Source organism: Ambystoma mexicanum, chromosome 13 (assembly GCF_040938575.1).
Source record: "Ambystoma mexicanum isolate Mex_15411 chromosome 13, UKY_AmexF1_1, whole genome shotgun sequence".
In the NCBI taxonomy this organism is placed as follows: Eukaryota; Metazoa; Chordata; class Amphibia; order Caudata; family Ambystomatidae; genus Ambystoma; species Ambystoma mexicanum.
In genome coordinates, this window is record NC_090938.1 from 673,884,523 (window position 1) to 673,911,874 (window position 27,352).

Genomic DNA, 27,352 nt, shown 5'->3' on the forward strand with positions numbered 1-27,352 from the left:
TTACTTTCACAATACACAGTGTTTCTTTGGACCACAGGTATGCTACAATTTCTTTGTACCAAGCGACAGCCCTCTCACCCTCCTAAAATGAGCATGGCACCTCTGTCTAAGCTACCAAATGTTCCATGTGGTGCAGCCTTATAATAAGAGTGGAGTTTTGAACTGCCTCAAATATGGTTTTATGAAGTGCTTAGTTGGACTTTAGAAAAACTGTCCTAACAGTTGGCTACTTGACTGCATCTAGTATTTATTAGCCAGTCGTTGTTTATTTTGTTTCTAAGTGCTCCCACAATTGACAGACAAGCAAATTGAAGCACAGGAAGATCATGATTTTCCCAAGATCTAAATCTTGGTCAGCTGGAAGACAGAAATGCATTACTCACTGTAATAGCATTTCTGAGGATTGTATCTGCGTAGATTCACATGCTGTGCGTATAGTCCGAAATCTAGTGGAAATCGCAGAGTATTATATCTTTCTTTCGAAGATCGAAAGGGGACGTTGACATGGGGGTGACAAACACTATCCCTAACATTACGTGTAGTGTACCCAGTTGACGTCCCTCTGGTTGTGTTTTGTCTGCCGTGAGGAAGCCTTATAGTCAGCATGAGAGAATGCAGAAGAGAGAAGGTGTAAGAGGTCTATGTTCCTTGTACTCCATGAGGATAGGAAGGGTGGGCGCATGTGAATCTAAGCAGATACAATCATCAGAAATGCTATTACGGTAATGCATGTCTTTTAATGCTTGTGAATCAGCTTAGAATCACATGCTGTGCGAGCAGTACCCAGAGATGGTGGTGGGATGTATGAAGGAACAGTAGCAAAGATATGTCTTAGCACTGCTTGTCCCACCTGAGAATCAGACCTAGAGTGTGCATCTAGGCAGTAGTGTTGTGTAAAGGTGTGTACAGAACTCCAGGTTTCTGCTTTGCAAATGGAATCAAGAGGAACATTTGCTATGGTATGGTAATGTTCATTTGTAAAGCACCTATGCACAAGGCAAGTGTTTCAAAGCGCTCAAGGAGGGAGGGAACAAGGGGAAAAATAACAGTCATTCAGAGCCCTTGAAATTCTGAAACGATAATAGTCTACACAGGCAGAGCAAGTGCATATAATACAACAGTGGGGGTAACAGTGAATAGGTCCAACGACGATTCAGCAGTTTTTCCAAGTGCAATAAAGGTGCTTTCATGCAGGGAGTGAAGACAAGGGGGAACAGACAGATCTTCAGGCATGGTGCATTCGGATCACGCAAGTGTACAGACAGATACAGGGGAGGGGGAGGAGGAGGGAGGTGGACAAGTCCTGGGGGTGTGGGGCGGGTCCAAGTGCACCCTGTCGGTTGAGACTGGGGTGATTGCAGAGAGATGCAACTCTTTTGGGTCATAGATCAAGTGCAGTGATGAGGCGAGTGCAGGGCCCGGAGGCGAGTGCAAGAAGACTAACAGGGGTGACAGGGCCTGTGCGACTCTGAGGGGCACCAGACGGCCAGTCAGCAAGCTGTACGGAAGAGGAGGGAGAGAGGGGAAAGAGTAGAGAGATAGGTTAGCAGGGTAGAGGGAGAGAGAAGGAAGAGGAGAAGAGGAAAGTCTTGAGGAGTTTCCAGAACTTAAGGAGATCAGGCTCAAGACGGAGGTTGGCAGCAAGGCTATTCCAGTGAGAGGCCTCTGCAGAGGAAAACGATCTTCCTCCAAATCTCTGCTTGGAGAACCAGCCCACTTGCAGAAGGTTGGAGTTATATGAGCAGAGGGCTTGGTAGGGACAGTATTTGGGTGGGCATTGTTGCAGGTAGGTAGGTGCCAGGCCCCAGAGAGCCTTGTGGACGATTCAGAGGGTCTTGAACTTGATCCTTGCAGCCACAGGGAACCAGTGGAAGGATTTCCGTGCCGGAGAGATGCAGCTTGAGGTAAAGGATACGTTTTGCATTTCTGCTCTGGATGAGTTGCAGAGGGCGCAGAGCGGAAGCAGGGAGGTTGAGGAAGAGGCTGTTGCTGTAGTCAAGCCTAGCGAGAACCAGGGCTCGGGAGACAGTGAGCCGCTGGGGGAAAGTGAGAAAAGGTAGAGTACCTCTGATAGTTTTTTTTAGAGATGTCCGAAATGTGAGGGGTGAAGGAGAGAGTGGATTCGAAGATGATCCTAAGGTTTTTAGCCTCGCAAGTAGGTGCGGGCGCAGGGCCAAGGGAGGCCAATTGAGGTCAGCCAGAGTGAAAGTGGGAAAGCTGGGGCAGGGGTCTAAATGCGAACGATCTCAGTCTTACTGGCGTTGAGGCCGAAGCCGTTTCCAGCACACCACGACTGAATAGCGGACAGTCAGATATGAGCGAGGAAGAGGAGGCCGCTGAGGGTAGCCTGAAAGATAGTTGTGTGTCATCTGTATAACACTGGAAGTTAAAGGTGAAAGTGGCAATCACACTTGCCAAGGCAGTCATATAGACGTTGAAGAACCAGGGGGATAGGTTGGAACCCTGGGGAACAACACCGGTTGAAAGAGTGATAGTCGAGAGAAAGGCTCTGAGTTCCACCTGGGATGGGCGGTCGGAGAGAAAAGAGGTTAACCAAGCCAGAGCCTGACCTGTAATTCCCAGGGTGTCACAGAGACATGCAATCAGGATGTTGTGGTTAACCGTGTCAAAGACATAGGAGAGGTCAAGGAGAATGGGGACAGAGAGAGTGTTAGGGTCAAGATTTGAGAGCAGGTCTTCACGGGTGTTCAGGAGAGTAGTTTCCGTGCCTCTGGATGCTCCAACGCCAGACTGATGGTCGTGGAAGCAACCAATAGATTCAGTGTGGAGGGTCAGCTGAGAGATAGCCAACTACTCCAGGAGTTTGCCTAGGAAGAAGTGGTAGAGATAGGGCAGTAGTTTGCTGGAATGGAGGGGTCGGCAGAGGGTTTCTTGAGCAAAGCGTGAACAAGGGAGTGTTTAAGAGCAGTTGGGAAAACTCCAGTGGCAAAGAGAGATTGCAGAGATCAGCCAAGGAAGGAGCGGGGAGTCAATGTTATCCTTAATGGTTTTGATGGGGAAGGCGTCCACCTGTTTGGATGAAGCCTTCATAGAACAGACTTGTCTGGCGACCTCATCGGGTGTGATGGGGAGAAAAAAAAGAGAGGGGAGGTGGAGGGAGGGCAAAGGGGGCTCCGGTGTTGGTGTATGCGGTGGTGTGGAAAAAAGGGAGCAAAGGATGTCTTGGGTTTTTGTGATGAAATGTGCAGGTAGGGCCGGGCAAAAGTTCTGGGTGGGTGTGACAGAAGAGCAGGCTGCTGCAGGATTGGCCAGTTCCTTACAGACTTTGAAAAGTCAGGCCGTGTTACTTGATGCCACAGAGATGCGGGCTTGAATAAAGACTCTTTTCTTGGATTGGATGCAGTCGGTATTGCCTTTGAAAGAGGCGGCAGGCCAGTTTGTCAGAGGGTCTGCTGACGAATTCCATTTCTGCTCAGCTGCCCTACACTTACGGGCAGCAAGGTCAGAGTCGTACCAAGAGTTTCACTTTTTGGAAATCTTCAGTCGAATCCTCATGACAGGGGCAAGAGTATCAAGATTGTTGGGTATGATGTCCTTTAATCGCCGGATTTTTCTTTAGGGGGGGGTGGCAAAGGGTAGATAAGTGTTTGGGGGTTAGGGAATAGGTAAAATAGGTGGGGGAGGGCGGGGGAACCCCCCCTTCCCTCAAATTATTTTTACAAAAATGCAATGAATATTTCCACGTTGAAATGCCAGGCTTTTAAATTCCGGCGATGAAATTATATGGAACCGATTGTTGGAGATCGAGATTGAAGTTAGCGAGAGCTGTGTGAGGGTGGGAGTCAGCGCAGGAATAGGAAGAGGAGAGTAGGTGGAGGCAAAGGCACCCACTGTGACTATTTTCATGGGTCTGGTGACTTGGAAGCTGAGTGGCCGTGCCGGGAGTGCTGCTGCAAGAGGAGAGGAGAGCAGAGCTTCAAGTGTGATGAGAGAAGAGAGTGGTCAGTCCAAGAGAAAAAGGTAGTGATAGGGAAAGAGAGAGGGATGTCGGTAGAGATTAAAGCATTCAAAGTGTGGCCCGCAGTGTACGTGGAGACAGAGGGTAGGATAAAGAGGGAGAGATAGTCGCAAAGGTTGCAGAAATGTCCCGACGAGTCCGGAGAGTCCAGGTGGATGTTGAGATCACTCATCAGGAGGAGCTGAGAAGAGGAGGAAAGTAGAGGAGGCCAGGTCAGCCCATTCCGAAAGCAAGAGTATGGACTGTCCTGGTGGCCGATAGAAGGTGGCCAGAAGGAGAGAAAATTTAGGAGAGATTGAGAGCCTGCAGACTAGGCCCTTGTTAGGAAGAATTCCCAGAAATGTGCCAATTCCCTCCACCTTATAGCTCCCCAGCAACTTTGCTGGATTTTGAGGACAGGATTTATTTTAACCTGGAGAGAGTGAGACTCTTTTGCCCACTCTCTCATGTATTTAATGTGATTTCTGATCATTGCGTTTCTTTTGGTTGTGGAGTCTGTCAAACTCCATAGGCATCATCTTTTACATTGTGTCACAAAGCACCTTCTGTGCAGTGGCACAGGGAAGACTTTCAGATTTCCCAAAGGTTTAAATACCTTCTCTGGGATAAACTACTGTTTCCAAGAGCAGTAAAGTGAAATTGACTTTACTTACATTTGTAACTTTCTAGACCCAGCACACACTATCTTACAATAGGGTACTGGAGGGGTTACCTAGTATCCCCTTTGTTTAGGTTCTCATGTAAAATATTGTTATGTTACCCTTTCCTCATTGAATCGCTGGTGGCAGTGGTCTCCTTTTAACTACTGTGGTGAGCATTTACCACGGGCTGCGTTCGCAGCTACAGTAAAGCATCCAATGGTGCCATTTTTGTCAAAATGGCCTGGTCTTCTTTTTTTCGCCATTTGTTTGTGGAAAGGTCCTTCTTGAGATTTACTCTGCGTGCCAAACCAGGTTTGGTCCCATTGTTTGCTTTGCCTTTGGCGGGATTCACGAGTGAAGCCTGCCTCTAGTTCCAGGGTGTCTGCGGCAGGCAGGAAGTGAGGGAGGTGCTCGACACTCCTTGTGCTTAGTCTCCTAGGAGACCCAAATGCACTCTGTGGCGATTGGCCGGCTCACTGTCCAGCAAGGACAGCCACCCTGCTGGGTGACTGACAGCTAGGCTGGAATGAATGGGATAGAACTGAATAAAAAGGCGAGGCTTTTGTCTTGGAAGGCAGAGTCGACCACAGGACGAAGGAACCTAAGAAGAACTTAAAGAGGACGCCTTCTGCAACTCCTGGACCATTGGTTTGCTCAGTGAGGCCCTGCTGTGGTGCTTAAACTCCAAATTCGTATCGACAGAGAAGCCCCTGCAAGGACGACTTCTTCCTTTGAGTTGGTGGGACCAATCAATTCCAAAGTAAGCCACCCGCACATCCACCTCAGAGCTGGCTGAATTTCCAGAGTTGCTTCTGGAAACCGTACAGCCAGGGAGAGGAATAGCAGATTGTGTGCATTGCTTTTAAGCTGGCCTAGAGGTTCAGGAAGATCCTCCGGACTCCCAGGAAGCAGGACTGACCGAGCCTGAGCCCCACTCAGAGTGCGGGAACCCAGAAGCAAGTAAAGTCCATCTCGACAGCCAGGAACCGCGGTGTTGCTATTTGCAGTAGACGCAAGGAGCTGAAACACTAAACAGCCATTGATGTGAAGAATGCCGGTTGCGAGCAGCGACCATCCCATTGCAGTGCATGAGTCCCCAGAAGTCCTCCCTTTTGTCCCCACGACTGGGGCCCAAGAACAGAGATCTGCAGAGCTGCACAGGAACAGAAGTCATCTGCTGCACTTTTTCTTCAATACAAAGGGTTTGTTTGTTTGTTTATTTATTTATTGTGCGCACCAGACCCTAGGGTAGCAGGGCGCAAGAGAACAAGGAGGTTTACAGCTTAGTTAACGTTTACAGGTTACAGATTAGTTAACGTTACAGGTTACAGGCATAGTGGACATTTCGAATCTGCAGGGTAGGGCAAGTGCAAGTGCAGATAAGGCGTAGCTAAACAGTCAAATCTATGGCGATCAAACAGTAAAAGCAGGTTAGTACAAACATTATAAGAAGACGTTACGTATAAAGTGACATACGCTATGTCGCATTCTCAATAAGCCATTTTATGGTGTTCTTTCTGAAGTTATTGAAGGTTTGGTCAGATCTGAGTGCAAGGGGTAGGGAGTTCCATAACTGTGCTGCCTTAACTGGGAAGCTGGAACCTCCAATGGTGGCTAGTTTGAATCTGGGCACTAGGAGGCAGTTGGGGCTGGCTGTCCTTGTGAGTCTCATTGGATTTTTCCTGTTGAAGCGTTCTGAGAGGTATCGGGGAGCTTTGTTGTTTAGGCATTTGTGGATAAGGGACGCAGATTTAAGGTTGATTTTTTCTTGGGTGGAAAGCCATTTGTGTTTTCGTCTTATTTCTGAAATGTGTGCACTTCTGGGGATACTTAGGGCCGCTCTAAGTGCATTGTTTTGGAGCACTTGGATTCTGTGGATGATTTGTTTGGTAGTCCCTATGTAGAGGGCGTTGCAATAATCTAGTTTCGATAAAATGAGGGCTCTAGCTAGAATAAGACAGCTGTCCTCTGAAAGGAATGGTTTCCCAGCTCGTATTAACTTGCATGTATAGGCAGTGGATGATGACAGTGAGTTCACCTGTTTGGTGAAAGATAGTGTCGCATCAAGGTAAAAACCTAGGGTTTTTACTTCTCTGGCGACCTTGATAGTGTTGCCATCGATGATGAAGGCGGAGTAGTTTTGGTTAAGTTTGGAGATACGGGCTGCCGTGCCCAGGATGATGAGCTCTGTTTTGTCATCGTTCAAGCATAGGCCATGGTTGGCCATCCATGCCTGAACGATGCTGTAGACTCTATTCACCAGAGCCAGATCTTCGACGTAATCCCCAGTAAGTGGTAAGAGAATCTGAGTATCATCTGCATAGTTAGTGTAGGTGATACCCAGATTATCAAGATCGTCAAAGAGTGGCTTGGTGAAGATGTTATAGAGTGTCGGCGAGACGCAGGATCCCTGGGGCACTCCGCAGGTGATTGGGATAGGGTCTGCTGCCGCTGCGGGGGAGAACACCCTCATGGTCCTGTCACTAAGAAATGATTGAATCCAGACTATAGCCTCCTCTGAGAAGTGGGCAGCCGAGTCCAAGTGATTACATAGGACTTTATGGTCCACCAGATCAAAGGCGGCTGAGAGGTCTAGAAGGAGGAGGAGAGCTAGTTTTCCCTCGTCTCTGAGTGAATCTATTTGGGCTTTTAGGTCGATAAGGGCAGTCTCTGTGCCGTGTTGCGGACGGAAACCGGATTGGCGGGTGCCGAGGAGATGGTTCATCTCAAGGAAGTTCTGGATTTGGGTGTATGCTACCTTGTCTAATATTTTTAGTAGGAAGGGAACCGTGGTGATGGGCCTGTAGTTAGTAGGAATGTTGGGGTCCAATGTTTGCTTTTTTAGGAGGGGGAGTACCCAAGATTCCTTTAGATTGCGGGGGATGGTGCCCGTAGTAAAGGAGGCATTGATAAGTTTTGTGATAAAGGGGGCTAAATCCCTAGCCGCATCCTTGATCAGTTGTGCGGGGCATTGGTCGCCTTTGCAATTAGAAGGTTTGAGAGTCAAAATGGTCTTCTCTACCTCAATTACTGAGACCTTGGAGAAACGGAATTGGGTGGATTCTGGGTTGTTGGATGAGGGAATTTTGACTATCAGAGGTTGAGTTGGCAGAGAGGCTTTCTTTAGGGCAATTTTTGTTTGGAGGTTGGATACTTTGTTGGTTAGTGCCAGTTGTATGTCTGTGCACCAAGTTTTGTCTTTGATGGAGTCATCCTGTACTGTGATAGGAGTTTCCAATTCCTTTAGGATGGAGAATAGCTCCTTCATGCTGGAGTTGGATTGGGAGATCCTATTATTATAGGTTTCTTGTTTGGCCAGGATGATGTCTCTTTTGTATTGCGAGGAGATGTTAATTAGGTTAGTTTTATTTTCAGCGGTCGGATGTCGGTTCCAAGCTGTTTCGCATTTTCTCTTCTGTAGTCTTAGGTTTTTTAGGTGGGGTGTAAACCATGAGTTCAAATGCTTTTTGGGTTTACTGATCCGAAGTTTAAATGGAGCAATACTGTCAAGAGCAGAGCACATGGCTGCGTTGAATGCATCCACTAGGATGCCTGGGTCGGAGTGGTCAGGTAGGGAATTTAGTTTGGGTAGGATGTGGGGCAGAATATTGTCGGCTGTGATGTTTTTCTTGTTTCTCGTTAAGGTGGGTGTGGCTGGCGTGGGTGTTAAGACTGTGGGTCTTTTGGTGTTGAGGGTGAAAGAGATAAGGTAATGGTCAGACCATATTTGGGGGGTGATGGCTGTTATAGAGGGGTAGCAGTTGTGACTGGCAATCCAGTCTAGTGTTCCTCCCTTGATATGTGTGGAGGTATTCACGAGCTGCGTGAAGCCTAGCACTGACAGAGTATTGCCTGTGGCAGTAGCATGATGGTCGTTGATATCGTTGAGCCCTAGATTGAAATCTCCTAGTACTAGTGTTTGGGAGGATTCTTTTAGCTTCTCAGAGATAACAGTGGTGATGTCTTCAGTGAAGGTGCTGACGGGGCCAGGGGGTCTATAGATAAGGTGGATATTTAGTGTTTGGGAGTTTGCAGTCGGTAATTTGATAGAGAGAAGCTCGCAGGATTTGAGGGAGGGTGTGGGTGTGATTCTCATAGAGAGATTAGATTTGGCGATAATTGCAATTCCTCCACCGCGCGAGTCTGGTCTGTCAGCTCTGAGAATGGTATAATTCTCTGGGACTGCCAGAGTGAGAGCCGGACCTGCTGCATCGTGGAGCCAAGATTCAGTAATGGCAATGAAGTCAAGGCTATTATCCCGTATGATATCTGCTATGTCAGTGGCATGGGCGACTAATGATCTGGCATTGATTAGAGCAGCTTTTAGTTCAGGTTCTAGCTGTGCTGTGAGCGGGGGTTTGGCTATAAGTTTATTGATTTTATGGTGTGGTTGGTGTCTAAGAGGGGCGGTGATTACCAGTGGTCGGCATATTTTGGGTCGGAGGTGTTCTAGGTTAATGTTATATTTAGTAATAGGTTCGAATATTTTAGGTAGTCGAGCCCGGAGTCTAAGCTTCCTTTGTTCTAAGTTGCAGGGTTTAGAGATGAGTTGTATGTGGGCACCAAGGCCCTCTGTAGGCAGAACTGTAGGCATGGTCGTGTAGATGATGGTAAGGATAATTGTCAGTTTGGAGAATTGTGCAAGGTGAACTGGGTTGGGCATGTGGAAGTACATACTGTTACTACTAGCTGAGCTAGGTGGGCTGGAATTAGTTGCCGTGGATGGATACGGGGCAGAGTTGGCAGAGTACAGTTCACAAATACTTAGCGAGATTAATGCAGCAGTGACGTACTAGTCTGAGAGTGGCAGTCAGATATTGGGCTAAGTGCGACGGTCAGATGTAGGTCTAAAAACCGAGGTCAGATACTGGGATGAGAGTGATGGTACAGTGGTCTCTGGGCGACCACAAGGCACTGCACAATAATACAGTGGTCTCTGGGCGACCATGAGGCACTACACAATAATACAGTGGTCTCTGGGCGACCATGAGGCACTACACAATAATACAGTGGTCTCTGGGCGACCATAAGGCACTATACAATACTACAGTGGTCTCTGGGCGACCATAAGGCACTACACAATAATACAGTGGTCTCTGGGCGACCATGAGGCACTACACAATAATACAGTGGTCTCTGGGCGACCATAAGGCACTACAGGGTACTGTAAAGTCTGCGAGAACTTACCTCTTACTGTACAGTTGCTTGCATCTTCTACCACTCACAAGTCTAATCAGCTTGTGGCCCTACATTTGATTCTTCTTTTCATCAAAGACTTCTAAAACCTTGTGCAAAGACTTTTCTACTTACCTACCAGAAGTGCTTCATCCGATATAAGACTTTTGCCCATTGACTTTGGCTTAGCCTATTGTACTGAATAACTCTTACCAAAATCTAACAGTATTCTAAATGCCAACAGTAAGATATTAATGTCCCCAGCACCCTAGCTATTGAAGTCACCTGAGGGTGTAGGTTGTGTCTGTGGGCCATCCCAAGAGCATACAGTATTCAAGTGTGTTTGTGTGTTACTTTTATATTGCTCCCTTCTGAAGAAGGCTTATTCCAACTGACTGATAAATTAATAATTGTTTATTCAGGAAACCTCGAGTATAAGAGTTTATTTGAATACTTGTAACTGTAAATCCCCGTTTAACTCCACTACAGCTCACATTGGCCCCTCTTGAGATAAGCCTGGCTGCTCAAAATGCTACCAAAACTGTGTAGTACAAGCTTATACCAAAGGTTGGGTTTCCTATACCTGTGGTCAGAGTTGTGTGTAGTGTTCCCAGAGGGTACTGCATACAAACTTTGCCTAACAGCCTTCGCAGGTGGTAGTAGGCCAGAGTAGGGATGATGGCGACAGGTATCCATTCTGGGAAGATCAGTGCCACTCCCCTACCTGTCTTCTTTGGCCTGGGCAGAGAGAGGATTGTGTGGCCTTTAGGGAGGAGTGTGTCAAAGCTTGTGACAGAGCTATCCTTGAACCAGGTCTCTGTGATGGTGAACACATCAAGATTCATGAGTTCAAGGAGTTTGCAGATGCCAGACAAGTGTGACAGCGGAGCGAGTGTTGAGCGTGGCAATGTGGAGCAGCTTGCAATCTTTGAAGGTCTTCCCCGCCGGGGTCGGCGACGGTGGTCCGCCCAGGGGGTGTCAAGAAAGCCAGAGCGATGGTAGAGGATGGCGGAGGGGCCAAGGCCGACAAGGGAGCCGAGGCAGTGCAGCAAAGCAAGGGCGCCTGTGCAGAGGAGGAGGAAGGCACACTGGGCAAGGGAGCCTGTGCAGAGGAGGCAGGAGGCACAGAAGGCAGGGGAGCCTGGTCGGAGGGAGAGATAAAGTTGGAGAGGCGAGGGAGGAGCCTGTCAAAGAGAAGACGGTTGGGTTGAGAACCCTGAACCATGATGGTTCCATTGAAATAAACATTAATGACGACTCTGGAAATGGCGAAGAGGTCAAAGAGAACCTCTCAGCGACTGCCACCATTAACGGGAGAAGAGGCGATACGAGAGAGAAAGCCAACCATGTAGCGAGCCCATAGGTCAGGAGCGTTAAAGAAGAAAGAGTATGTATGCCAGAGTCCCACTGGCGGAAACCGTGACATAGGTGTCTGCAATAGGAAGGCTTGGGTTGGAGCCCAGTATGTCCTTCCGGCCAGATTTAGTGATAGGAGAAGGATAGGCGATAGAGAAGCAGTTAGAGAAGATATGAGAGATCGATAGCAACATAGCTAGCTGCAGTGGTGAGGGGGAAACTTACCAGTCTGAAGTACTGAGGCACAAGGGGGGATAGGGGGAAGAGTGCACAAGGGGTGGGAGACGGAAGGTAGTGCACACAGGTAGGTTCAATTTTAGCAGAACAGAATGAAAACACAATGCAGCCACTGGGCACAGCTAAATCTTTTTCAGGGGGTGTAGAGGGTGGTAGTCCAGATGAGACGGAGTGAGGGGTGGAACAGTCAAAAGGAGTGGAGGTAGAGGATCAGTGTTTTAGTTGAGGGGACTAACCTTCAGGGAAGTGGTAAAAGTCCCGATGTTTACAGAGGGCTCGGAAGGTGTGCAAGTTCCTCTCAGCCTCCATGGCTCGTGTGGGGGGGGGGGGTGGATGAGGACCCCCCAGGCCCGACCAGGCAACAGAGGAATGGGCCAGCTCCCGCCTCCTGGTGCCACTGATTGGCCAAAGTAGGAAGAGTAGCCAATGGTGGGGGATCAGACCCAGGTTACAAGTAAAGCATTGAAAAGGGTGCAGCCATCTTGGAGGAGGAAAGTGAGCAGAAGGGCCAGTGTACCAAAATAAAGACAAAGCCCTTTTTCAAAGCATCTTTAATGCTATGGTAGCCCATGTGCCCCGGGTAGAGTATGCTTTAGGCATGAAGGGTAAATCACAATAATGTAACACAGTGTGATGCAGTTTACGATTCCACACACTGGATGTAAGGAGTGGTTATCTACGGTCTGGGAAAAACAAAGCCACTAAGAAAAACATATCAGTTCTTCGTTTCAGTGGCAGCCGGTAGAGAAGGGAACCCTGTCTCCCATCTCCAAGTGGATCGTAAACTGGTGGCAGTGCTTTCGTTCCGAACTACCAGGGTTTGCATTTACAGCAGCTGTTCGCAACTCCGGTAACGTTAACCGCGGGAGCCATCTTTTCCAAAATGCCGCTGAGCCATCTTTGACAAAATGGTCCCCGTTCTTTTTTTCGCCAAGTCTTTCTGGAAAGGTCCTTCTAGAGGTTTGGTCTCTTTGTTCATTTCGCCTTTGGCAGGCTTCAGGAGTGAAACCCGCCTCTGGCTCCAGAGTTTCTGGGGTAGACGGGAAGTGAGGGAGGTGCCTCTAAAGTCCCTGTGCTTAGTCTCCTAGGAGACCCAAATGCACTCTGGTGATTGGCTGGCTGACTGTCAGGCAAGGCCAGCCACCCTGCTGGGTGAGTGACAGCTAGGCTGGAATGAATGGGAGAGAACTGAATAAAAGGCGAGTCTCTTGGCTTGGAAGGCAGGGTCAGCCACTGGACGAAGGAACCAAAGAAGAGCTTGAAGAAGACACCAGATGCAACTCCTGGACCGTTGGTTTTCCCGGTGAAGCCCTGCTGCAGTGCCAAAATGCCAAGTTCGCATCGACAGAGAAGCCCCTACAAGGACAGCTTCTCCCTTTGAGTTGGTGGGACCAATCAACTCCAAAGTAAGCCACCTGGACACCCATTTTCAGAGCTGGTTGAATTTCCTCAGAGTCGCTGCAGGAAACCGTATAACCAGGGAGAGAGACACCAGATTGTGTGCGTTATCTTTAAGCTGGCCTAAAGCTTTTGGAAGATCCTCCAGACTCCCATGAAGCAGGACTGGCCAAGCCTGAGCCCCATCAGCAGAGTGCGGGACCCCAGAAGCAAGGACAGTCCACCTCGACAGCCAGGAACCGCGTTGCTGCTATTTGCGGTAGCTGAAATGCGAAACAGCCACTGAAAGTGAAGTTTGCCGGTTGCAGGTTTTGGCAATCCCAGTGCATTGTAGGAGTCCCCCGACATCCTCCCTCTTGTCCCCATGACTGAGGCCCAAGAACAGTGAGATCTGTAGAGCTGCACAGAAACAGAAGTCATCAGCTGCATCTTTTCTTCTTTACCAAGGTACTATAGAACAAGTCTGAGAGAACTTACCTCTTACTGTAGAAGTGCTTGTAACTTCCACAACTCACAAGTCTAATCAGCTTGTGGCCTTACATTTGATTCTTCTTTTCATCAAAGACTCCTAGGAACTTGTGCCAAGACTTTTCCATTGACTTACCAGAAGTGCTCTATCCTATCCAAGACTTTTGCCAATTGACTTTGGCTTGGCCTATTGAATTGAATGACTCTTCTGGTGAACTCTAAATGTATCTGCACTGCTTAAAAATATTTGTGGTCTCTCATAACCTTTGCCTTTTACCCACTTTTTAAAGAGTGTTCTGAATGCCAACAGTAATATATTAATGTCCCCAGCACCCTTGTTACTGAAGTCACCTGTGGGTGTAGGTTGTGTCTGTTGGCCATCCCAGAAGAATGTTGTCTGATTGAGAAACTCAAAGTGTACAGTATTGAAGCATATTTTTGTGTTACTATTCTATTTCTCCCTTCTGAAGGAGGCTTTATAACTGACTGATAAATAAATGATTAATTGTTTATGCAAGAAACCTTGAGTGCAAGAGTTTAATTGAATACATGTAACTGTGAATCATTGTGTAACTCATCTACAGCTCACATTTCCCCTCTTGAGATAAGCCTGGCTGCTCAACACACCACCAAAACTGTGTAGTACAAGCTTAGACCAAAGGTTGGGTTGCCTATACCTTTAGTCATAGTTGTTTGTAGTGTTCCCAGAGGGTACTTCATTCAAACTTTGCCCAACAGTCAGGGATGGGCATTTGGGAGCCTGAAGGTTCTGCCAAAAGGTCGATGGCGTCCAAATCGGAGCCATGGCTGCCGATGGATTCCTGGTCGTCCAAAGCGACGGTGCAGATGGGGGAATGGCTTTCAGCCTGCATAGCGTAGGCCGCCCACAGTTTAGTCCGCCTGTCCTTCAACATTTTCGGTCGAAAGAGCTTGCAGGACTTGCACAAGCACTCGTCGATGTCTTGAGGAAGACACTGATTGCAACGGCGATGGATGTCCTTCCAAGGAAATGTGTTGTTACAGGAAGGGCAACATTTAAAGGGCACCCTCTCCATAGCAGACGGTGACAGCAGTCAGACCTAAAAGAGAAAGAGAAGGGAAGAGGAAATACATTCTTAAAGAAGAATAGACCAAGGGCCCACTCACAGTACTGTAAGGGCCTGGCCGGAGGGCCAAGGCCATGTGGTCGACACTCGCCGAGCAGTTGTGGATGTCTTCGGCGGCAGGAAGCCCACGAGGCAGTCATCGAGAAGGTTAGTCGTGAGACTAGACGACCGTAGGTCACGGGGACAAAGTAGGAAATATTAACTCTTGCGAGCTCCGCATAGGTGACCAACTAGGTTGGCGGAAAAAAACAATCTGAGGGACTTAGATGCGTGATCCGCCTCAACAGGAGCGCCGAGGGAAGCCGCAAGGCCGCTCGGGGAGCCGCGGCCTGACAGGTACGAGACACGGAGGGGGGGGCGGCCGGGCCCGTTTTGAAGCCCCCCCTCTCTTTTCACCACCAGCGGGACCCTGCGCGGGCCGCGGGCAGGACACCAGAGGCCCACGCCGTCCCATTGAGGGCTGCGACCCACCGCCTCGTGGTCGCACAGAGCGCCCCTCCCCCCCACTCCAGTGGGCGCCTAAGGGACACTACAGGACCCGCTATCGCCCCCCCCTCCGGGTGTGTGGCCCCCGCTGTGGGCAGGCGGGGCGTGTGCCCGTCCGGGGGCAACTCTTAAGGAGCAACTTGAACACCCAAGAGGGGTGGGGGAAGGTGTAACCCCCCAGGAGAGGCCTCCAACGAAATAACATCACCACACCACCCTGCAGAGGCAAAAGCACCCCTCACCCATTCCAGAGGGGAAGTATCATTTTGCGAAAATACAATCGAGGAGTACTGGAGGTATTGCGGTGGTAAAGCGGAGGCCACCCTGGGTGTGAGGCCCCCGCCCGAGGCTGGTGGGGCGAGTGCCCGCCTGGGGGGCATCAATCAAGGACCAGTAAGACCGCTCGGAAGGGGTGAGGAGGGTATACCTTGCCAGGAGAGACCCCCAACGAAAAGAAGACAGCATACCACCCCGCGGAGGCAATAGCACCCCTCCCCCACACTAGAGGGAAATTAACTTTCTAATAAATAAAATCGAGGTGTCGGGGGGTCAACCTAATGGACAGGCAGCAGAACCTGCAAAAATATCGGTACCGAGACCCGGACCCCCCCGTTACAGGACCACCCCACGGTGAGGGAATGGTCCATCTGGAACCTCCTGCACCCTCCACGGCCGCAATGGAGCGGGGCTTCGCCTCCATATTGCAAGAGATCCGAGATATGCGGGCGGACATTGCCCAAAAGTTTGAAAAAATGGATCACCGGGTCGATAAAGTTGAGGACAGACTCCTTCAGGTCGAATCCAACCAATCTTCAGCGGCCACCCTGGAAGTAGAGGTAAACATGAGGCTAGCTGCCCTGGAAAAAAGGGAGGAGGAGAGGTCAAGACAGATGGACGACTTTGAGAACAGGGAGCGGAGAAACAACCTCAGGATCTTTGGGGTCCCGGAGACGGAGGGGGAGACGGAGAGGGAGCTGACCCGTGTGGTGCGTAACATAATTGCCCTCCTCTTCGAAGAAGAGATGACTACAGAACCCATATTCGATCGGATACATAGAGCGGGAGGTCGAGCAGGGGGCCCCCGGTCGATTCTGGTGCGGTTCCATTACTATCTGGAAAAGACGCGGGTGTTGGAGGCCGCTAGGAGGGCCCAGGAGATCACATACAACAACTCCCAGATCTCCATTTTCCAGGACCTCTCAGCGTACACCCTGCCAAACGGAGGATGTGCCGCCCCCTCACGCAGTTGCTGAAGGAGAAGGGAGTGCGATACAGATGGGGCTTCCCCTTCTCCCTAACATTCGAGTACCTGGGCCAGAGAACGACATTGATCTCGGAGGAAGATATTAAGGGGGCTATCCAGGACTATGTCTCTGATCCAGCGCCCCGTCGGGAGCCACGGGGGCCGGCCGGGGTCGGAGCTGGAGGCCCGGGCCCACCGAGAGAAAGACGGAAGAAGCCAGGAGCGAGAAAATTCAGGAGAATAAATACACCCTCCCCAGTGAAAGAGGGGCAGCAGAACGACTCTGAGGGGCAGTAGCTGGGCAGTCCAAGTGTGAACGTGGCCTCTGGAGCTCCCCAGGGGACACAGGTTTACTTGAGGGTGAGAAGTCCGGCAAAAGAAAGGAGAAGAGGAGGAAACTAGAAGCCCCACGCAAAGCAAGTTGGGTGGGTAAAATCGGGGAGGGGATTGAGGGGGGGGGGCTCATGATAATGTGCTTGTTAATGATCGCCTGGCCGAGAGAGGCAGGCTGGTGGTCCGGCCAAAGTGCCAGTGATGGCTGAACTATCTGGCTGGACGCCGGGGCAGGGGGTGGGGGGACGGAAACAAGTTGGGGATTGTTTGTTAAGGAAGGGGTTTGGGGGTCAGTTGGGGAAATATGTCAGGAGTGTCCATAAGACAATTTATGGGGAGCTAGAGAGGAGAATTGTTGCGAGGCAGCCATCCGTTAGAATAGAATTCATAGACAATGGCTGATGGTCTGCTGGCCCTGGGGGTGGGCACCCTGAATGTTCGGGGCTTGAATACCCCATCGAAGAGGTCCCTCATCTGCAGGGAGTTTAGGAGGGCTAAACTAGACCTTTTGTTTGTGCAGGAAACACACTGGGCAAGGGGAAAGGACCCAGGTTGCGGAGGGGGGGGGAAATCGAGGAGGTCTTTCATGCGTCCCATAGGGCCAAAAAGAGAGGGGTGGCCATCTTGGTAGCTAGAGATGGAGGGTTTGAGAAGGAAGACATCCTAAAAGACCCGGAGGGAAGATACCTGTTGGTCAGGGGCACCCTACGGAGCTCCCCCCTCACTCTGGCTGTAGTGTATGGCCCCAATGAAGGACAGGCCCTATTTTGGGAAACTGTGAGAGATAGGATCAGATTATTCGTGCAAGGCCCGCTAGTGGTAGGGGGAGACTTCAACATGGTCCTTGACCCGACTATGGATAGGAGAAGGGTAGACCCCCTCACTCCCAGAACTGCAGATGAAGCCATGGCAAAATCTTTCCAGAGGGTAAACGAGGATCTGGGCCTAACTGACACAATTCCTCTTCCCAGAGGGGGAATCCCTTCCTTCACCTATTATTCAGCCATACACAACTCCTTCTCCCGAATAGACTACGTCCTGGTAGAGGAGACACTCAGTCCATATGTGTCAGGCTACAGAATAGACCCTGTACCCTGGTCAGACCATGATTTGGTTAAAGTTACAATTGCGTTGGGGTGGTGTAGGGAGCGCAGAGGGCGTTGGAAGTGCAACAACGCTCTGTTAAAGGATGGGGCCCTCTTTCAGGAGGTCTTGGACTCCATAACAGAGTTCTTTGACCTAAACGACAACGGGGTGGTCGCCACTCACACGCTCTGGGACGCCTTCAAGGCGACCCTGCGAGGGGTCCTCATAAAACTGGGGGCCCAGAAGAAAAGGGAGAGGCAGATACAGGAGAAGGCCCTGAGAGTTAGGATATCCCGCCTCCAACCGGCGAGCTCTCCGGGGCGCCCATTAGAGGGTGACCGGGTGGCCGCCCTCGAAGACTGTAGGCTACAGCTTAAAGATCTGCTTCTACATAAAACAGAAAGGTGCCTCCAACTAACTAAACAAAAATACTATGAGAAGGGGGACAGGGCGGACCGGATCCTAGCCTGGAAGTTGAGGGAGGTTCAGAGGAATAGAAGGGTGAGGGACGCTCAGGGGCGCCTTGGCAACGACTCCCCCCATATCGGTGAGGCTTTCCGCCAATATTACACAGCCCTCTATTCCTCAGAATATGATGGACAGATAGAAACCTTCCTTGATTCAATACAGATTCCATCCCTCTCAAGGGAAATGGCAGAAGGGATAGAGGGCCCGGTCACTGAGGAAGAGGTGGACAAGGTGATCTCTGGGATGAAGGTGGAAACCTCCCCCGGGGAGGATGGCTTCACAGTTTTCTTTTACAAATAGTTCTGGTCCTCTTTGATCCCATACTTGGTGCGGGTCTTTAACGAAGTGCTGGACGGGGGCATACTCCCCGAGTCTATGATGGGAGCCTTGATAGCAGTCCTGCCCAAGGAGGGGAAGGACCCCTCGGAATGCTCCTCCTATCGGCCCACATCATTGTTAAATGTTGATGTGAAGATCCTGGCCAAGGTGGTGGGGAAAAGGCTGGAAAGCATAATGCCGAAGTTAATCCACGGGGATCAGGTGGGCTTCATAAGCGGGAGGCAGGGCTCGGATAACATCCGCAAGACCCTATACCTGCTCCACTTTGCCCAAACATCGGGACTTGACGCTTGTGTCCTCTCACTGGACTCGGAGAAGGCCTTCGACCGGGTCGAGTGGCGTTATATGGAGCTTCTCCTTCAAAGAATGGGCTTTGGGACCCACATCATGAGATGGGTAACTGCACTCTATAGAGCCCCCACAGCGAGGGTACAGGTAAACGGGACACTGTCTGGGTCATGCCCCCTCTCCCGAGGGACAAGGCAGGGGTGTCCACTCTCCCCCCTGATCTATGTCCTCACCATGGAGGCCCTGGCAATTGCGGCTAGAGCGCACCCGGGCATTAGGGGAATAAGAAGGGGAGAGATCGAGTTCAAGCTTTCCCTGTTTGCGGATGACATTTTGGCCTACCTAGTGGATCCAGACTCTTCCCTCCCCCCCCCTCCTGGCCCTGGTGTCAGCATTTGGTCGATTCTCGGGCCTAAAAATAAACACTGCAAAATCAGTCCTGCTCCCAATGCGAATAATAGACCCGGTACTCGACCCCCTGAATAGGTTCCACGGGATCAAGGTGGAGAAGGCCGCTATACGGTACTTGGGGGTTCTCCTCACCAGAGATATGTCGAATCTGGGCTCCGCCAACTATGGTCCCATGATGACGGAGATCACTGCAGACTTGAGGAGATGGGGTAAAATGATCCTCTCGTGGTATGGCCGAATGACGGCTGTCAAAATGAATGTCCCGCCACGACTCCTGTACCTATTCACAGCACTCCCGACCAGGGTCCCGGCACAGAACTTCAAAGACCTACAATCGGGGGTGCGTGACTTTGTGTGGCAAGGCAAGACCCCGAGAACTGGAAGGGCCGTCCTGACCCTACCTAGGGAGGAGGGGGGATTTGGGCTGCCAGACTTTCATCTCTACTTCTGTGCTGCCCAACTGCGTGTCCTTCTGGAACACATGAAGTAGGGGCTGAGAACGTACTGGTCCTACCTGGAGGATATGGATGCCCATCCCCACAAAGTCCGCGACCTCCTGTGGACGCCTCGCAGGGAAATCCCAAGGCGCTTACGGGCTCACCCGACCCTGGTAGTCCTATGGGACATTTGGAAGGAAGGCCCTCAGACCGCTCACCTCACCACATGGCCGTCTCCAATGTCATCTCTCTGGGGACACCCCATCAACCTGGGAGGAAGAGGGTTCAGGCACTCCCAGATCTGGTCAGACAAGGGGATGGAATGGGTGGGGCAGATGTTCAGGGACTCAATATCTATCTTCGAATACCTCCGCCTGAAGGGCATCCTCTGTGGCCCATCATGGGGCACCAATCACCGAAGACAGTTGACCCCCTTTGAGAAGCTCCTCGATTTGGCGGCCTCCAGGAAGGGGGCGGTCTCAAGTTTGTACAGGGTCCTAAACACGTACAACCTTCAGGGCAGGAGGAGTTTTCGCTTGTTCTGGGAAGGCCTGGCAGGTGCCGAAATCTCTGAAGATGATTGCGCCAGGATATTTAAAATTGCATTTCACGGAAATCTTTTCACTGCTGACATGGAGCATAACTTTAAGATACTGCAGGGATGGCACAGAGACCCCGCAAAATTGTCCAGAATGTTCCCGGGAGTGTCGTCAAGGTGCCCGAGAGGGTGGGGGGAGACGGGGACCACTGTTCTTTTTCCTGGTTTGTTTGTAAAATTTAAAATGCCAATAAAAACGGAAGTTTTAAAAAAAAAAAGTTAGGGTTGCATCCCTTAAGTATTGAGGTGTTTTTTTATTATTGTGTTTTTATATAATGTGTTAGTAATTATTTCCCACCCAAGATTTATCTCGGCCTACTTGTATTTAAATAAACCATTTATTTGTACAATACATAGTGTTTCAGTGCTTCTTTGGACCATATGTATGCTACGATTTCCTTGTACCAAGCTACAGCCCGCTCTCCCTCCTAAGATAAGCCTGGCTGCTCTGTCCATGCTACCTCATTCTCAGGTGCTACAGCCTTGTACTAAGAGTGGAGTTTATGTACTGCCTCAGAGAGATGGTTTTTATGAAGTCTGGTAGGGCTTTATAAAAACTGTCCTAACACACACTGGTGCTTCAAGATTGGTAGCGCTTCCTGATATTTCCTTGGTCAGTGGGACAGGCGTGACAATAACCCACAAATGCCTCTGGGACAGAGGGTTCATCCTGGAATGGAGATGTAGAATACTGTGTCTCGCCTGAGGACATCTCATTCACAGGGGATCCTCCCTCGCTTCTCCAGCCCCAGGGTCAGGATCCAAAAGCGATGGCCTTTCCTTGGCCATCTGAGAAGAGGTTCCAAGGGGAGTACAAGAGAGAACGCCTTCAGGTTTCTCACATTGCATGACTCCCAGTTGGCCAGTGGTAGTCAAAAGTAGCTCCTGGTTGCTGCTGAAGTCAAGCCAACTAGGCACTTCTAAGCTACGAGCAAGAGCTACAGTGCTCCCAGAAATTTGAAGGCCTACATAGACTTCAGAGAGAGTCTACTCTGTTGGTTGCCCAAACAATACCCTAAAAGTCTGTAGCAGGCACTCATCCCCGAGAGCGATCTTACAAGCTTACAGGAATACTAGTTATAGTACAAGTTATGCATTTATTTTTATTTATTTTTTACATTTGTAAAGCGCACTGCAGCCCGAAGGCATAGAGGCGCTGAAAGCGGTGCGTAAGAAGGCTTGATTAAAGGTTACAAAAAAGCCGCCCCAGAAGAGTTCTTAGAATATACATACCGTGTTACAGATACATAGGTCTGAGGTAGCGGACAAAAAACAGGCACATTATCTGAAGAGACTAGTCTTGATGGCCTTGCGAAAGGCAGTGTGAGAGTCAAGTAGTCTGATGTGCGGTGGAAAGGAGTTCCAGAGGGTGGCTGCCATGCTGGGGAAACTAGTGCCACCAGCATGCACTCTGCGGGTTTTTGGCACAGTTATCAAGTTGTAGTAGGCCACTCTGGAGGGCCTGGAGGCACAGGGTTTAGAAAATCTCTGGACGAGATATTTAGGGGCCTGATCGTGAAGACCTTTGTACGTGAGGGCAAGGGTTTTGAACAAGATTCTTTCCTTGACCGGTAGCCAGAGGACCCGACGTCTCAGGTCAGAGATGTGGTCCCTGCGTGATAGTCCAGTGGCAGCCCTTAGGGCATTGTTCTGGACTAGTTGAAGTTTAGCAAGGTTTTTTCCTGACGTCCCTATTAGAAGGGCGTTGCAATAGTCCAATCTTGTGCCAATGATTGCCCTGGCGACAGTTAGGCAATTCTGTTGGGAGAGGTACGGCCTGATTACGTTGAGAAGTTTGGAGTAGTAGGGTGAGGAGGATGCAATGGCATTGACCTGCCTGTTCATGTTCAGGTTCGGGTCCAAGTAGACACCCATGGTCTTGACCGTTTGGGAGACAGGGATTGGAATGTTATCTATGGTTAAGGAGTTGTATTGCTTGTCCAAGGTGGACGGGGAGCCAATCAGCAGAAGCTCAGTTTTCTCGCTGTTAAGGCATAACCAGTTTTCTGCCATCAAAGATTGGATCATAGAGTAGATGGAATTGAGCGTGTTCAGGTCGGACAGGTAATCCCTGGAGAGGGGGATAAGCACCCGAGTGTCATCAGCATAGTTCGTGTATGAGATGCCCAGGGCGTCAAGGATCTTGAACAGCGGCCTCGTGAAGAGGTTGTAGAGGGTTGGGGGTGATGCATGATCCCCGTGGGACGCCACATTGGATGATGTTCGGGTCAGCGCAGAAGAGTCGGAGAAGACCTTCATTGCTCTGTCCTGCAGGAAGGAAGTTATCCAGTTGCAGGCAGTGGGGGAGAAGTTGGCTGCGGTGGCAAGATGGTGGCAGAGGGTCTTGTGATCCACCAGATCGAAGACAGCTGATAGGTCCAGAAGGAGGACTAGAGCAGGTTTGCCTGCATCTCTGAGGTCGTCCAGCTGGTTCTTGAGGTCAGGAAGTGCCGTTTGGTGCTATGTTTTGGCCAGAGGCCTGACTGCCGAAGACCAAGAAGATGGTTTTCTTCAAGGAATTTTTGTACTTGCAGGTAAGCTGCTTTGTCCAAGATTTTTTGTAAAAATGGGACAGTGGTAATGGGCCTATAATTCCCTGGGACCGAAGGGTCTAGGGAAGGTTTTTTGAGGAGCGGACAAACCCATGCTTCCTTGAACTCATCAGGAACATGGCCAGACTTGAATGAGGCATTAATGAAGGCAGTGATGAGGGGGACAAGGGCAGGCGCACAGTCCTTGATCACCTGAGCTGGGCAGACGTCCCCTTTACAATTGAAGGGCTTGATGGATCTAAGGAGGGCAGCGACTTCGGTTTCAGTCATGTCCTTAAACTCAAACAGAGGGGCTTGGCTGGTGTCAGCTAATGGAACAGGGGAGCCAATGTGTTTGGCTAAAAGGTTGTTGAGTGCAAGGATCTTGGCGTGAAGAGTGTCCAATTTATCCAGCATGGCGGTTTGAATTTTGTTGTACCAGGCTTCATCTTTTAGGAGAGTGGGAGGGGGAGAGGCAGGGGTCTCCAGCTCTCTAAAGATGGTGAAGATTTCTTTGGTCCCTGATTTGGCTTCTGAAATCCTAGCGTGGAAGGAGGACACCTTAGCCTTGATTATGGCGATTTTGTATTCAGTGGACAGGGCCTTGAAGCCTGCTTTGGTGGCGTCTTTGGGGTTATTCTTCCAGGCAGAGAGTGCAGCTCTTTTTTTGGAACATAGCTGTAAGAGCTCCTGGGTAAACCAGGCATAGGTATGTTTGACTTTTTTAGCTTTTTTGAGAGTAAGTGGGGCTACAGTATCCACGGCCGTGGTGATGATCCTCTTGAAGTCTTTAGCGAGTACTGTTGGATCATTAGAGAAGGGCGGAGATAATGCAGGTACCAGGAGATGTTTAGTAAGGTTCTCCTTTGTGAGCTGCCGAGAGATTCTGGTAAGTGCAGCAGGGAGCGAAATCGCTGGCCTAGGCGGCCCTTTCGATGTGGTGATGTCAAAATTAATGCAAGGTGGTCAGACCTTTATGAATTATAATGCAAGCACAGCTGTTAACACCTTGCTGGTCTCTCTTAAGTCTCTCAGGGGCACAAACACCAGACAATGCGGGTACATACCTGTAAGCCATAGCCAGATATCCTTATCTTAGCTGACGAAGACGACTCCATTTTTTTCTGGGCTCTGTTGGGGGGGGAAAAAAGAAACAACTGAGTGTGGGGGCTCATTTGAAAATGTCACTTTATTGTTCATACATTTCTACACTATGTGCCTGTAAAATCATCAAACAGGACGTGAACCACTGTAAAAGCACCCACACTAACACTACAAGTTTGCATTGGCTGGTGTTAACAAATCCTAGGTCAGCAATGAGGATTTGATCTCTGTATTTAGATTAACAAAAAACACACACACACACACACACACACACACACACACACAAACACACACAAAAAAAACTGCTCTACAATACACAATTGGCCACACATTCATGCACACACTTCCCAAACGAAAAGCTAATAGTCTAAATAAGAAAATGTGCACATCCAATTTCTGTGCAATGTACACGGGTGATCTAGGATGGAAGAGAAGCATCTAGGGTCGCATTTCAAACTATCCAAACATTTCCAAATTACTTTATAAAAACCATTATATCCCTAGCAGTCAGTTCACAATCAAGTAACATACACTGAATCACAAAAATAGTCACTGCTTTCTATAAACTCTTCTGCAGAAATTTAATCATAGCCAAAACAATCACGAAGATATAAAAATATAAAAGAACAAGCCAGTGTTACAGCCAAGACGACTTCAATGAGTACAAGGTATAGCTGCTCTTCCGTATCATGTAGACTGGAGTGATCCTATCAACCTTTTTTCGGCAAGAACTCTTCTGGTTGCCCATGATTAATAGAAACAAGATATTGTCCATGGAGTTTTCCACAGCATGAATCCCTAATTTCTTTGCTTTCTTGAGAGAGGGACCTCCTCCCAGAACAAAATTTAGATTCTCTTGCTACACCGAATCAATACACTACCACAGTTCAGAAAGAGTATTTAAAAAAAAAACAAAAAAAAAAAAGCACTGGTCCTCAAATATTAATTCTTCACTGCCTTTGCTAGCGTAACACTCAAATGTGTTAAGTGAGGTAATCAAGCGACGCTGCTGCTTATTTTTACAAAAACAAGTACCTAAAAACTATGGTTACTGATAACTGACTGGATATTGTTTAAAATCAGAACTAGTATATTTCTCAATGTCTTAAGCTATCAATGGATAATGGAAAACCAGCGCTTTTCTAGTGCCACCTCATAAGACTGCTACATGCAGTGCTCCAGATAATATTTGGAAGTGGGAGTATTTTACTCCATGTTTTTTAAAGTTGGGAGTAAAAATGTAAGTCAAATTCCCAATGAGTCTTTTATAAGTGAGTAAACCTATGTTCTAAATAGAAAACAGAAATGTTTAATAATTTTCTTTTCACCTAGTAATTCATGCACATTAAAAGATTCACTTTTACGTCTTCTAATCAGGCAGTCATAATAATAGTTTCTTCCTGACGTACTATGTTCACTACTGGTCCAATGGAGTTGTGTGGGTGTAAGCAGGGGCACAAGGTTCTACATGTCTGTTTCCTATTTTTTTGTTGGGAGTAGTCTTACTCCCTATTTTTATTTATTGGGAGTATTTGCCTATTTTTAGGGAGGAAAAAGTGTCCAATACACCTCTATCTGTAGGGCTGGCTACATGTTTAGTCTGTGGGAAGAGACACGTGGATCCTACTGAAAATGTTGGTTTCTCAGAGAACCAGACCTTCAGACTACAGTTTGACATTGACTGGCTTGTAAGCAAAATATGTTGAGCACCAAACCAATTTGGAAGATTAGAAACACCCCCTTCATAAAATAATATGTGTTAGGCAAGAATTGATGTAGTAACACTGAGACTACACAACCCTTGTCTACTTGATATTAGGTAACCCACCTTTGGGTATAGGGCTGTACTACACAAGTTGGTAGTGTGACTCAGCAGTCAGGCCTATCTGAAGAGGGGTAAATATGAGCTGTAGAGCTGTAGCAATGATATTCGCAAATACAAGTAGCCAAGTAATACTTATACTCAAGGTTTCAGTTATAAATAGTTATTTAACATCAATTTTTAAATTAGCGTTCTTTAAAAAGGACAAGATGGGTAACAAGCCAATATACTTTAAAATACTTTGCCAGAATCAGCATAAGTTTAGTTGGTACTCTTTAAGAGATGCTTTTTACACAATTACTAGATCCGAAGGTGACTTCATTCACAAGGACAGTATTGCCATTTATAAACCACTAGTACACTTTGTAGATTCTGAGGTTGCAGAAAGGAAAGGTTAAAGGAAGGAAAAAGGTTAAGCAGTTTCTCAGGGCATGCGAGTATACTTAAATCTTCCAATGAAGTCTAGACAAAACCTTCCCCCAGCAGTAACACAATTCATCACCTCTGAGGGCCAGAAAATATCAACGTCAATGGGTTAGAAGAGTCTGCAGGAAGCCAGGACAGCCAGGGTCAATTCAAGCACAGTTGGGTCACAAAATCACTGTAGGGTCACAAGCTGTTACAGTTGTGGAAAGCAGAGTTGAAATCAACTAACAAAAGTAGCCAATGCAAGTCTGAACTGAGAAGAGCAAAGCTAAAGACAATGAGGTAAGTGCCCCAAGTCTAAACAGTAACTCTGGTTTGAAGAAGAGTGGTGCAGCTGGATGTTGTCCTGTTGCAGGGATGCAGATCCTGTGTTCCTGAGCGTCAGTTGTGGGGACAAGAGGGAGGACGCCTGGAGGACTCCTGCTGCAGCAATTTGGAGGTTGTTGGCAGCCACAGGCCCTTTTCGAATCAGCAGCACTTTGCGGTTTCAGCTGGCGGTGAACAGCACCACGGCGGGATTGCAGACGTTGCACTCAACTATGGATTTCTCGACCCCTGTCACTAGGTTCCTGCAGCAGCAAAGTAGTACAGCCAGTCAGGGAAGATAGTCCATTGGAGTTCGTAAATTGGTCCCACTAACCCAAAGGAAGAAGTCGTCCCTTCCGGAGCTTCTCTTGTCGATCAGAAGAAGGAGTTTCAGAACAGCAGCAGGGCTACACCGGGCAATTCAAAAGGTCCAGGAGGATGCAGCGAGCTTTGCTCACAGCCAGCCAGCCAGCCAATCAGGACTGGTTGCATTAAGGCACTCCTAGAGACAAAGGAAAGGTGGAGTTTCAGGAACCTCCCTCACTTCCTGGCCTTCCAGACACACTGGAGCCAGGGGAAAGTTTCAGGACTGAAGCCCGCCAAAGGGCTCAAACCTGGCGTGGCGCGAGTAAAACCCAAGAAAGACCTCAAACAGAAAATGACGAAAAAAGACGACGGGGGCTATTTTGACAAAATGGTCACCACGGGTGCTATACGGCAGCTGAGGATTCAGCCTGTGGTAGCACAATGGTAGGAAAATTAAACCACTGCCACCAGCCAATGAAAGTAGTGAGGGTAACATAAAAAATGTTACATGAGTAGGTAGGATAAGGGGCTACTAAGTGACCCCCACCCCCCTTTGCCCCCAGCACGCCACATAAGATGGGGTGTGCTGGACCTACAAGGAGAAAAGGGAGAGTAAAGTAAGTTAATTTCACTTTACTATTCTTGGGAACAGTAGTTCACACAACAAACAGGTATTTAAGCCTTATGAGAAATATAAAGGATTTCTCTGCGACACTGCACTAAAGGTGCTGTGTGTCACCACACAAAAAGCAGATGCCTATGGAGTTTGCCAGACTCCAGAAACAAAGGAAATACATAATTCAAATCA

At 48.8% G+C, this 27,352-nt stretch overlaps 1 protein-coding gene across 1 annotated transcript in view; it reads right to left on the reverse strand.

The window, feature by feature from the left end:
- Window positions 1-27,352, reverse strand: part of CWC25 (CWC25 spliceosome associated protein homolog) — a 309,854-nt gene that overhangs the window by 207,810 nt on the left and 74,692 nt on the right. The window contains exon 6 of the mRNA XM_069634697.1: window positions 23,648-23,711. Within this exon, the coding sequence (XP_069490798.1) occupies window positions 23,648-23,711 (64 nt within the window). The remainder of the gene's footprint in view (window positions 1-23,647; window positions 23,712-27,352) is intronic.